This window comes from Hypomesus nipponensis, chromosome 8, assembly GCF_054491055.1.
Source record: "Hypomesus nipponensis isolate SF chromosome 8, ASM5449105v1, whole genome shotgun sequence".
In the NCBI taxonomy this organism is placed as follows: Eukaryota; Metazoa; Chordata; class Actinopteri; order Osmeriformes; family Osmeridae; genus Hypomesus; species Hypomesus nipponensis.
Genome location: NC_140368.1, coordinates 8715995 through 8727442, shown reverse-complemented (window position 1 = coordinate 8727442; position 11448 = coordinate 8715995). Strand labels below are relative to the sequence as shown.

General features: G+C 49.0%; 2 protein-coding genes across 4 annotated transcripts; one reads left to right on the top strand and one right to left on the bottom strand.

Annotated features, from left to right (window-relative positions):
* Positions 1–523: 523 nt before the first annotated feature.
* Positions 524–7255, bottom strand: kbtbd2 (kelch repeat and BTB (POZ) domain containing 2). The gene is made up of 4 exons (XM_084702695.1): positions 6635–7255; positions 4283–4974; positions 2345–2510; positions 524–2120 (listed from the first exon to the last, which is right to left on the bottom strand). Exons 2-4 carry the CDS (start codon positions 4453–4455, stop codon positions 561–563), a joined length of 1899 nt encoding a protein of 632 aa, XP_084558821.1. The 5' UTR covers positions 4456–4974; positions 6635–7255; the 3' UTR covers positions 524–560.
* Positions 7173–11060, top strand: LOC146275004 (bucky ball-like). 3 transcript variants are annotated; one of them, XM_084702691.1, is made up of 7 exons: positions 7173–7376; positions 7621–7678; positions 7787–7951; positions 8073–9617; positions 9778–9858; positions 9967–10075; positions 10539–11060. In XM_084702691.1, exons 1-7 carry the CDS (start codon positions 7326–7328, stop codon positions 10549–10551), a joined length of 2022 nt encoding a protein of 673 aa, XP_084558817.1. In that variant the 5' UTR covers positions 7173–7325; the 3' UTR covers positions 10552–11060. The 3 variants fall into 3 exon arrangements, with proteins under 3 accessions (XP_084558817.1, XP_084558818.1, XP_084558819.1); XM_084702692.1 differs by having other exon boundaries at positions 7292–7376; positions 7537–7678; XM_084702693.1 differs by having other exon boundaries at positions 7321–7510.
* Positions 11061–11448: the final 388 nt, after the last annotated feature.

Here is an 11448-nt window from a genome sequence, read left to right as displayed (position 1 = left end):
TGGACCTGGTTTCAACAACAGTGGTGTGAGGGGGGGTAACCAGAGGGGAGAGGAGGTCTGGGGGGATTTGGTACAGTTGCCATTGTCATTCCAAGGAGGTTTACCAGTAAGTGCATCATCATCACCACCATCACAAATCAGCTGACTTTTCAGATTATCACATTGTAGAACCAGTATTGTAGACAGACTTGTAATAATACCTAACAGAAGTCACGACTGACAAAATAAGAAAAAAAGAAAACGTTTTTTTTTTTTTTTTTTTTTTCAGAGTACTAGTATTTGAAGGGGGCATCTGTTCTGTCCAAGCTTGGCTAGATGCAGGGGGTTTGTCAGAAACAGCCTGTTAATTCAGTTGAATGAAAGCATTTGTATAGAACCTGGTCCTCAGGTCCCTATGGAACACAGATAATAACATCAAACCCTTATTGTTCTCCGTTGCACACAACCCTTCAGGTCCATACCTCCACACTGCAGATCCAGCTCAGTTCCAGGGAGCAGGTATATGCGTGTGTATGTCCATGACTGTGTGTGTGTGTGTGTGGGGGGGGGCGGGGTTACAGCTATACGTGGGGGAGGGAGACCATCTCCCCGTCCACCTCGAATTCCTCGGCTCCATCTGGGGAAAAGAGGTAGGTGGGGGGCTTCCAGGGGGACTCCTCCAGACAGGAGGGGTACAGCTTCCCCACGGCACAGCGGAAGTCCTTGCCCAGGTCCCAGAGCACGCGCTCCGACACGGGCTGCCGCAGGTACCAGCGGTCCAGCTCCAGGTCGTACTGGTAGATGGCGTACTTGGCCCGCTCGTTCATGTGCGTCTCGCGCATGAAGATGCACAGCGAGTCGAGCAGCACCACGGCGCGCACGCAAGGGTCTGAGTAGCGCTTGGCGGGAATGTTGGCGGCCAGGCGCCACTCGTTCTTGCCAATGTCGTAGATCTCAACGGTGACGGAGGAGCCGTCGATGGTGCTGGTGGGCAGGCGGACGCCCGAGTTGCTGACCACGTGCAGGCCGCCGATGTAGAAGATGAGGTCGCCGAAGGCGGCGGCCGAGGCAAAACAGCGGCTGGTCTTGCGCATGGCCATCTCCACCCAGGCGTCGGCGCGGGGGAAGTAGCAGTACATGAGGTCGTGCGTCATCACGTAGATGCAGTCGTGGGCAGCCACGCACGTGTTCCAGTTCCAGGCGCAGGGCAGCGGGCTCACCATGCTCCACTCGTCCTTCTCGCAGTCGTAGCGCTCGGCCGTGCGCTTGCTCAGCTCGCCGCCCACATTGTCGCCGCCGATGGCGTAGATGTGGCCCTCGCAGTACACCAGCGAGGGCTTGATGCGGGCGCACACCATGGGCGTCTTGGCCACCCAGGCGTTCTGCTGGGCGTCGAACCAGAAGAAGGTGTCCACCGAGCGGAAGACGGCCTGCAGCTTGCCGCCCTTGCCGTGGTTGGAGATGGAGTTCTTGAGCGGGATCTGCCCGCCGGCGATGAACACGTCGTTGTCCGGGGTGACCAGGGTGCCCACCTTCTGCAGGTCCCCGGGGGGGTTGCTCAGCTTGTACACCTTCTCGGCCTGCGGGCTGTAGCAGACCACCGTGTGGCCCGGGCCGCCCATCACGTGGACGGCGTCGCCCGCCGTCTCAGCCGTGGCTTCCATGAAGATCAGCATCTCCTCCTTGGTCATGCCCAGGCGCGGCTTGAAGAACTTGGGCATGGACTTGTAGAGGCCCTGGACCACCACCGACTGGTCGTTGGGCGGCAGGCCCTTGAACCAGGCGCGCTGCGCCACCTCCGACAGGGCGTCGATGCGGATCTGGCTGAGCACCGAGGACAGGTGCTGTGAGCGGGCCTCCGTGTTGTACTCCAGCCACAGCATGGCCGCCTCACGCACCGTCTCCTCCTTTTCCACGTTGAGGTTGTCGCTGCTCAGCACGTCCACCAGCAGCTCGTGGGACAGCTGTAGGAAGGCCTCCTGGCGGTACACCACGGGGAACTTCTGCTCCACCATGCGCTTGGCGCTCTGCTTCAGCTCGCTGCAGCTGAACAGGTCGCCGATGCTCAGCATGCGCACGCAGTTCTCCGCGTTGATCTTCTTCACCAGGTAGTCGCGGCACTGCAGCAGGACGTCCTCCACCTTGAGGAGACGGAGGGGCAGGGGTTAGAGAAGATGGGGAGAGGCGAATAACCTCGTGCACTGTGCCAAGCGATCAGTCATAATGACGTCGACTTCTGACTAAATGTAGTAGGAATGACAGTGAGAGAACCGAAAGAATACAAAGGGTCTTTGAGAGGGTAAGGAAAAACAGGAAGCAGCGAACTAGGATAAAGGATGTGTGTGTGTGTGTGTGTGTGTGCTACCTGCAGGAAGCAGGCGGTCTCGTAGAGGGGCTCCACTGTGCTGTCGCTGATGGCCAGGTTTCCGGTGTAGGCGTAGGTGATGATGATCTGCAGCGTGGCTGGGTCCATGTTCCTCATGTGGACATGCGTCTGCTTGCTCTCGCTCAGGCCGCTCATGAACATGGCCCTGCGGAGGACACGCACCGTCACAGGGAGCCCGTCACAGGGAGCCTGCTTGCACCGTTAGGGGTGTCTGTGACAGCGAGCTGTGCTAGCAGTCAGGAAGTACGTTTTCGGATAAAGGAGTGAAAGATGGTCCTGCATTACTGATGCAATACAATCTAACCCTGTGCACGGGGGCTGGGCGCTGAATGCTTGCGACAACCTTCAAAAACATCATTATTCCTGACCAGAAATCAAGCATGCGACAGTTGCTAGCTAACAGACTGGAAGCCGTTGAGCAGCTCTCCCTGCCTGCAGTTCCTCTGAAGGGACGCCCGGTGACTACAGGATGCTCTGGCTTCCACTCTGCCCTCTGTGGATCAACAACAGCCAGCCACCTGCCCCTCCTCTCCTGCAAGACTGTTCTGACACCCATGCAGCTGAAGCCTTCAGCCGGGCCGCCTACGCTGCCACATTCTCATTCACCACCACGCTCTCATTCATGCTTCACTCCTCTCCTCCCATCAATGGAGCCCTTACTGTCCCCCCTCCCCGCATATCCTCAACTCTACCTCCCACGCTACTTTGTCCTTCAGAAATCATCTTTTTGACTATCCAACTGTGTGTGTGTGTGTCTGTATTGGTTTGTGTGCTGCTCACAGCGGGAAGTGGACCTGCCAGGGATGTTATGCAACTCTGCAGACATATCCCTGTTGCTCCCTCCCTCCCTCGCTGTGCCCCTGAGCACTGCATTACAAGGGTTTGTCTTACTAACATGAGCCCAGGGCAGCGCTTCGCCGCTCTCTTTTCCCTGCAACGAGCGAGTGAATGACGAGGAAAAAAGGGAAGGAGGCAGGCAGGCAGGGAGGGGGTGAGTGGGAGGGAGAGAGAGAGCCAGGAGGAAGAGAGGGGACACCTCTCTGAACCCTGGAGGGGAAATGCTTAGCATGTTCTCGCTGGATAACGAGTGCGTGGGAAACGGTGGGGAAGATGGGAAGAGATGGGGTGTTTGAGAAGCAGTAAAGTTGTCAGGATCTTGGAATGTGTGCAAGAGAAGAAAGTGTGTGTGTGCGTGTGTGAGAGAGAGAGTTCAAAGCCTACAGCAAAGCGGGTACTGCTGTCACGTACAGATGGGACTTTTCCCAGACTTGGGGGTCTGCTGCCCTGCTATCATCCCCAGTGCTCTGCCACTCCCTTACGCAAGGCTGGGCTTACAAATGAGAGGGGGGGGGGGGGGGATTTTGCCTGTTGGTTTGTTTTTTAACCACAGGGTTCAAAATTGCATCACTTGTTTCTGAGTAGGCATAAAGCTGGACACACGACTGATGCCATAAGGGAACTACAGACGTGATATTCAAGGCATCACCAGAACTTATGCACGATGGTCTGTGTTAGTATACAGTTTATAACCAACGTTGAACTATTCTGTGTGACTGTGGTCCAGTAGAAACACCCTACTATGTGAGGTACATCACTGTTAACTCCTTTACTCACAAATATTTACTTAAATGATACGAGCCTAATAATAATGTAAGGTACAATAATTATAGTAGTCTTAACAGTAGTAAGTATCTTAAAAACTCCACTTATTACATAACAGAAACCAAACAAGTACAAAAGTTGTTCCTAATGTCAAAACAATTAGGTAGGGTTGACCAACTCTGTTCAAACTACACCAACAGGCGCCCACAGACTCAGACGCACACACACACACACACAGACACCAAAAGCCACTACGTTGAGGCGGGCGACTGCCGCGGCTACTGTATTGGTGTGGTAATGCTCCAGTGCCCTCACCTGAAATAGGAGCTACATGTGGCCAGGACCATCTTGTGACAGGGGAACTCGGTGTCCTCCACCAGCAGCACCACGTCAGTCAGTAAATTCTGTTCATAGAAGAACTTGAGCTGCTCCAGCAGGGAGACAGCGTAGTCCGTGTTGACCGGCCTGCGCTCACTGAGACCCGACATGGTTGCATCCCATGAATCGCGCCCCAGGTTTGATAGTCGTGCTGCCGGCGGAACCGGGCTTCAAAATCGTCAGAGAAAATAAAAGATTTGGTTTTGTGTGAAAAGCCTGGATAAAATTGAGGAACGCTATGGTATCCTCCCAAAACCGGCACCACCAATGCTGGGCTGTGGGTTGTGGAAGTTTTCCCGGGAAAAAATGTAATTGAATATGACAAGAAAAACAACGACAACTGCAGGGAAAAACGGAAGGCCTCCTTTCCCTCCTCCGCCTGGTAAGAGAGGACAGGTGGAGGTGAAGCGTTTCCCCTCCTTGTGCAGGGCTCAGACCTCCTGGGCGGTCCGGGGTCTGAAGTCAGCGCCTTGCAGCAGCGAGGTCTCAACGGTGTCTCCCCTGCTCTCTGCGTACCGATCCAGACAGATGCCGGTCTCGCATCGAGGAGGGGGCTGGGTGTGGAGGTAGTGGGGAGGGGGGGGGGGAGGCAGACCAAACTGTGGTGACGCTGCTACATCAGTGCTCGCCTGAAACAGAACAGAACACACACGGATCAGATGAGTCACGCCAGTGTGCTTTGCACCACACACACACACACACACACACACACACATACACACACACACACACACACACACGCCAGAATCCAGAAAAAGAAGAGACTGCGAGGAATGTTAAGATATTTTGTAGTCAGTCAAAGATTCACTCCTTCACCGATATCTCCATTCATTTCCCCCCTCGAATATAACTGTCCTGACTGAGCTAAACAGTTGCGTATAAGTGGGTTCCGGCTAGTGAGACACACTGCAAAGTGGGACTGTCTCCATCCCTCTCGCTCCCCTCCTCTCTCTCCCTCCATCGCTGTCAGATCAGCACACAGCCCGAATCCCTTCCGCATGAGAAAAGTGCACCGTCAACAATCTGGTCTCCCCTGGCAGGTCACCTGCTCCCCCACCCCACCAACCCCTCCCCTCGTCTCTCCCTCTCTCCATCACTTGATCAGAGGGAGGCTGCACTGACAGCCAGACAGCCTGCTACGTGTATCTGTGAGGTCGGGGATGGATGGTGAGGGGGCAGAAAACACTAAACATTAGTCTGGTGTCATCAGACACAAAGACTAAAGACTAAACCAATTAGAAATGTTGTTTGATTCATGTCATGAAAATGCTTTAGACTACAGCGGTAGCTCTACTACCATAAATGACTTCAGTCTCCCTGGCAGACTGCCACGGCACAGACATATTAAGGCACTTTTGTCATCAACACATCCATTGCAACAACTGCCTGTAGTTTCACAATACATGCTCCACTGAGGGAATTGATGGCGTACCCCCATGACAGCAAATTATGACAAACGTTAAGGGCCTTTGTCTCCTATTGTAATTTATTTTATGCATTTATAAAAGCACGTATTTAATCTGCTTCAACTTCACTAGCATTGTGTCCCATAAGCGCGTATTTGACGCTATGTGTCCGTGTGTTGACAGGTGAATAATAAGTGAGGGACGTCACTATCCAGCACATCATATAGACGCAGTTTGAGAATAGCTGTCTTACCGTTTCCTAATAGCTAGCACTACTACCTAGCTAGCTGAAATGCAGCATGCCCTTCGACAGCTAACAAATAAGATGTGTCACAACACAATGATTTAATCTTCGGGGCTCTAGTCTATAGTTGCTACAAATACGCCAAACAATGGTGTAACGCACCTCAATGCGTTACACCATAAAACAGATAATGCTAAAACCTGTGACTGCCATAGCAGGTAACTTAGCTAGGTCCATTACATGACACATCCTTACTACAAGGCCACATTTACGGTTAGCTACGGTCACTGTGGTGTGCCAAAGCTAACTAACGTTACAAAGCTTGCTAGCCAATTAAAAACCAAACCCGGTCGGTTATGTTTATGCAGGCTGTTTAAATTGTTACTCAAGTACTCAAAAAACTTACAGTTTTCCTGCATTTAAATTAACCTGCGGTTAAGGCTAACAATTGTGATCACAGGTCTTGTTAGTAAATTAGCTGACTGGCTACTGCCCCACTTCCATCCTCTTCCCAAAACAAACCCCCTCCCAAACCATGATAGGGCCTTCATATCAGCTAACTGTCTTGCATTAGAATAGCAGATACCGAACAGTACAGAACCTTAATATCTATAGTAACCTACAGTACAGGCTACTCACCACTTTCCTTTGGGTTTATCCACCAATTCGACTTGCTGTGTCCTAGCTAACTGGCAAAAGAAGCCGAGCCTTTTTGCCTTCCTGATAGGTACACTACGTTATGGTGAAGGATTTGCCTAGCACTATCTAGCAAGCGCGGGCTAACGTTTTACCCAAACACCTATTCAAATAACGTCGCTCTTCAGCTTAAATGCAGATTTAAATTACGAATAATGATTATCTAAATATCTTAATACATGATACTTATCCATTATGGTCTACAGCATTTATGTATCCGTTGGTTGTTTGACCTGCTATAGTTTAGCATCAGCCATCTAGCTAGCTAGCCGGATAGCTCGAGCTACAATGATAACGCGCAGCTACTGTAATGTCGGATAGTTTCGATGCTAAGTAAGCGCTAGCCTACGTTGACAGAGAGCGAGCAGTCAAGGGACCGTTACTTATAGCGTATCTTATCTCACATACACATATTCCCTGTAGAATTATTGTCACTAATTGTAGATTTAATCCACGTTCCCATTAGACGTATGCCCGCTTGCTATTACAGAAAGCCGTTGGCCAAATTTACACAATTACAAGAGCAACCAAGCAGCGAGGAACCTCTGTTCAACGCAAGCGTCCTGCGAGACAGGAGGCCAATTGAGGATACTGGGCATGCGCCCAAAATGTCCTTTCGTCTATCCGAGTGGAAATGTTGGCCTCTGCTGGAGATAAATCGAAAAAGCCAAAACTCTTCTTTGAGGTATAGAATCAACTTTGACACGGGTTTGAAACATCACAATTGGGTCCCGCCTTTTAGATAGGAAAGGCCTATATTTTACTGCTGTGATTCTGGGTAATGCAACCCCCTACAAATCTAGACCAATTTAAACACAGGTGAAGTAATTAAGATACATTTACAGGGACGCGCAAGGCTCTTTTTCCGGAGTGCAGTGTTGTGCTAACGTTGAATCCTTTGAAAATACATTGCCTATCCTCGGTTACAGTCTAAATCGTTCTTCACGGATGCCCATGAGAAGCTAGACACACGTGCGGAAATGGACGGTAAATAAATTGTTGTAATGAAGCTGTCTTCTAAAAAAACTACTGTGATCGTGTGACATATAAAACCCTCAATCAACCGAGTGGCCAAACCCATTTTATTTCTTGTAGATGAACAAACACTGGGAAGTGGACAATCTAACCAGCGTGGTAACTACTCCAGGCCTTTTTTTTATGTCCAGCCACCTAATCAACCTTACCACCATCAACCTTACCAGCACCATCAACCTTACCACCATTGGCATTTGAACAATCCATATTATGGTCTGCCTCCAGGTACATTTCTTTGTACTCATTAATACCTTTGTGGATTTAAGGACAACATTTGTATAGTTATTTTATGATTGTCGTGATCCAACTAACCTGATTATTTCTGACTTGTCTTCCATTTTGTTAGTCCCAGGATATCCCTATGCACGCCCATACATGCCCCCGTACCCATACATGCAGTTTCCGGGGTATGTTGTACCACAGGCCCCAGTGCATCCAGTCGATTACAGACGGTTGTTTGAACCTCACATTTACCCAAATGCTGGACAGGATGTCAGGTTTCGCCACCAACACCACCACCAGCATCCGTCATATTTCCGCAGAGAGATGGCCTGCTCGGAAGCTCAGACCGACCCAAGCGCTGCCCTCAACAAAATCATAGAATCTCTGGAAAAACTCCGGGCCAGTGAGATTGAGAAAGAGCTTGATTCTGGTGTGGCCTCCCAAACCTCAGGCCTCTTTTCTCCAGGTCACAAGAAGCAGCAAGATGATGAGGAAGAGGAGGGTGCTGCTGCAGTGCCCGTACCTATGTGTGTCACTTTGAAGGGCAACCAGTCATCTCCAGCCATGGCCTTCAGTGACACTGCCACAGCAATGTACGATGACAAGTCAGGCCAGAGCCTCTTGGATGACTTGGCTCATCCGAAGTGCTGGCCTCAAAACTCAGATGAAGAGATGCCCTTGGGCAGCTCATCCATTCACGAAGAGACCGACAAGTCCCAGCTCCAAGGGGAAGAGGACCAGGCTGTATACCTTTGCCCTCCCCGACCCCAAGACACAGATAGCCAGTTGGAGAATGGCAGTGCCAGCCCAGATACTACCAGTAAGGCCAAAGGACCCCTTAAGCACAGCCATGGTGCCATCATTTTGCCCCCCTTGTCGACCACTCACATATCTGACTGGCAAGCACTACAACATGAGGATCACATCTCAAAGATTGATTACCACCAACAATCTACAGATGGGAGGGACCTTGCTACCATCGATAGCGATTTGACCAGTAAAATCCTCAAGCTGCCCTTTGAGAAAATCCTGACAGCTGGAGCTCTCCAGAAAGAAAGCCCTTTGCTGTGTGCCAAGTCCCATGCCATGCTCCCATCCACTGGCATCTTCTCGCCTGCTCACTCCTACTATCCGGGCTACTGGCCCCCACCCTCCACCCACGAGCGCATGAGCATCCTCAGCCCCTCCGTGGACGAGCTCTCCTCCAGGGATGAGATGTTCTCTACCGACCTCGATGACATGGATTTGTTCCCCAAGCACGAGTACTCGAGCAAGCGCCCCACTGAGGCTGTCGTAGGGTTACCATCAACCTCCGATGAGGTCGTGTGGCCCAAGAGGCTGTTGTGTGCCTGCTGCGGCATGAGTCTGTCCAAGCGGACGATCAGAAGCAAAGGTCACTGCCCTCAGCCTTATGACGACAATGACGAGGAAGGAGATTCTGATGAGGAGCGCATGTTCGGCAGATGCAGTGAGCACCCGGCAAGGCAAGTGATGAGAAAACCTTTAAAGAAGTCTCATTCGTTGTCTCTTCGACATGCATCCAAAGATGTGAGGGGCCACGACCCAGACCTGCCTGGTACAGTGGGCAAGCAGGAAGAACGAGAGGTATTCGAGGGCCCAGAGTCAAGTGGACAAGACCCAGGCGAGCTGAGGCACAGAACCTACCAGGGTAATGAAAACATCATCAAAAGGCCTTGCATTCTGTCTTTGGTGCTAGAGGTATTGTGTGTGTTGGTGACATTTACATGCCTTCTCGATTGAGAATTTTGTTTAGATCAAATGAGATTGCATTTGAGATCTATGATGGGAGCATTCTATTTCTCCTTTAGGTGACACACTTGATCAGAACAGGTGGGAGTGCCAAGATGCTCAGCCTAAAAAGAAAATGCCAGCTTTACCACAAAGACATGGTATTGTCTACCATTCTAAAACATATGACCATATCAGTCTGTCTCAAAACATTGTGGTGATGTTTGCATGGAATATTTGGTAATATAATGGTCCAAGTATGTATTCAGATAGACTGAGGCAGAGGAAGGCTACCTATAAGCCACACCCAGTGTACCATGGGTCACGAGAAGAAGAAGAGAAGGGGGAGGACCCGCCTCAATGTCCCAGGGTAAAAAGGTAATGTTTTCATGTTGTTTCACATCTCATTTCACTATCCCCTTCTCTGCTAAACTGCGGTATCCTGTTAATTGCACACAATGACTCTTGCTTAGAGACTTGTTGCTCTTGTGGTTAGTTGTAACTGATTTACATTTTTGTACTCGCTGTGATATATTATTTTTGTCGTTGCTTGTTTTTCTACAGGTACACTAGCACTTATAGCGGTTCATGTTGTTTAATTGTAACTTGCTCAACTACATGCTCTTATGGTTCTTCCCTTTGGCACTTATTTTGGTTGTTCATAATGTGCTTCATGTTTTGGCTACTTACAATGTTTTAGGGCTGTTTTGTTATTATCAGTGACCTATGGACTTTGTAAAGCTCTCTCTTGGAAGTCACTTTGGATAAAAGCGTCTGCTAAATGAATACATGTAAATGTAAATTGATTACGACATCATTCCTAACATTGTGTTTCCTCCAGGATTCCCCAATAGAAGAGATGGAAGATGTTGATTAAAAAGGAGAGAATGATCTAAGCACTTAGGTGCAATGCGTACCATGTACCTAAGAAGGGGGCCTTACAGTTTTTTTTTTGTTATTTTCTTTTATTAAATATGAAGACATAATTCAGGTTCCTTATGCAGGTCCACTGTCACTTCATGAAGTATACGGTTTAATAATCATATCTCCAACTCCCAGCAAAGGTTTGGTGGTGGTGTTGTTGATTTATTGTTCAGCCAAAGTGTTAAGAGAGCAGTGCAACTATTTCCATGCCACACAAACTTGGTGCCCTTTTCACCAAACACTGTTCTTCTGACAATTTGAGTATAAGTAAATATAAGTATTTAGATAAAAGTTTAAAAAGTTGGTTGAAGATCTTTGTATGTTACTTAAATGTGACTGTTTATACCTTGTTTGTGGGTTTTGTTAAATGATTCATTTGTAAATTCCACATGTTCAGCAGACAAAGCTATAAAATAAAGAGATGATAGTTGTCAAAGTATTCCTTGTTTGCAGAGTAAATGAACACCTGAATAAAGTCTGACTAATGAGCTATTCAGCTGGCCTCTTTTAAATTGTGTTAAAACACGATTAAAAAATAAATAGCTAATATCACAATGCCTGGATTAGTGTTTAACATATTTGGGAGTCACACAAACATTACAACAGTACATGGGTTTGTAGACCTGTAGCTTAACCTGAAATGTCACTTTAGTCAATGACCTCTGGTGAGTTTGATTGGATGCCATTCACTTCAGATCAATCTACCACTGAGCAATCTTAGTGTGTTTCTTAAACTCTTGAAACCTATCCTATGTGCATTTGCAATGCAATTATCTCTGTGGATTCATCTGCAGCAAGCATTATGGTTGCAATCCTGTTAACCTGTT

What these genes read in the sequence shown, in the direction of transcription:
- LOC146275004 (XM_084702691.1), top strand. Translation starts at nt 7,326, where the DNA reads ATGTTGGCCTCTGCTGGAGATAAATCGAAAAAGCCAAAACTCTTCTTT. An exon ending in AGCCAAAACTCTTCTTTGAG is followed by an intron (nt 7,377 to 7,620) that starts GTATAGAATCAA and finishes CCTCGGTTACAG; the next exon opens with TCTAAATCGTTCTTCACGGA. An exon ending in GAGGCACAGAACCTACCAGG is followed by an intron (nt 9,618 to 9,777) that starts GTAATGAAAACA and finishes TTTCTCCTTTAG; the next exon opens with GTGACACACTTGATCAGAAC.
- kbtbd2 (XM_084702695.1), bottom strand. Translation starts at nt 4,455, where the DNA reads ATGTCGGGTCTCAGTGAGCGCAGGCCGGTCAACACGGACTACGCTGTC. An exon ending in ACATGTAGCTCCTATTTCAG is followed by an intron (nt 2,511 to 4,282) that starts GTGAGGGCACTG and finishes TGTCCTCCGCAG; the next exon opens with GGCCATGTTCATGAGCGGCC. An exon ending in AGACCGCCTGCTTCCTGCAG is followed by an intron (nt 2,121 to 2,344) that starts GTAGCACACACA and finishes CGTCTCCTCAAG; the next exon opens with GTGGAGGACGTCCTGCTGCA.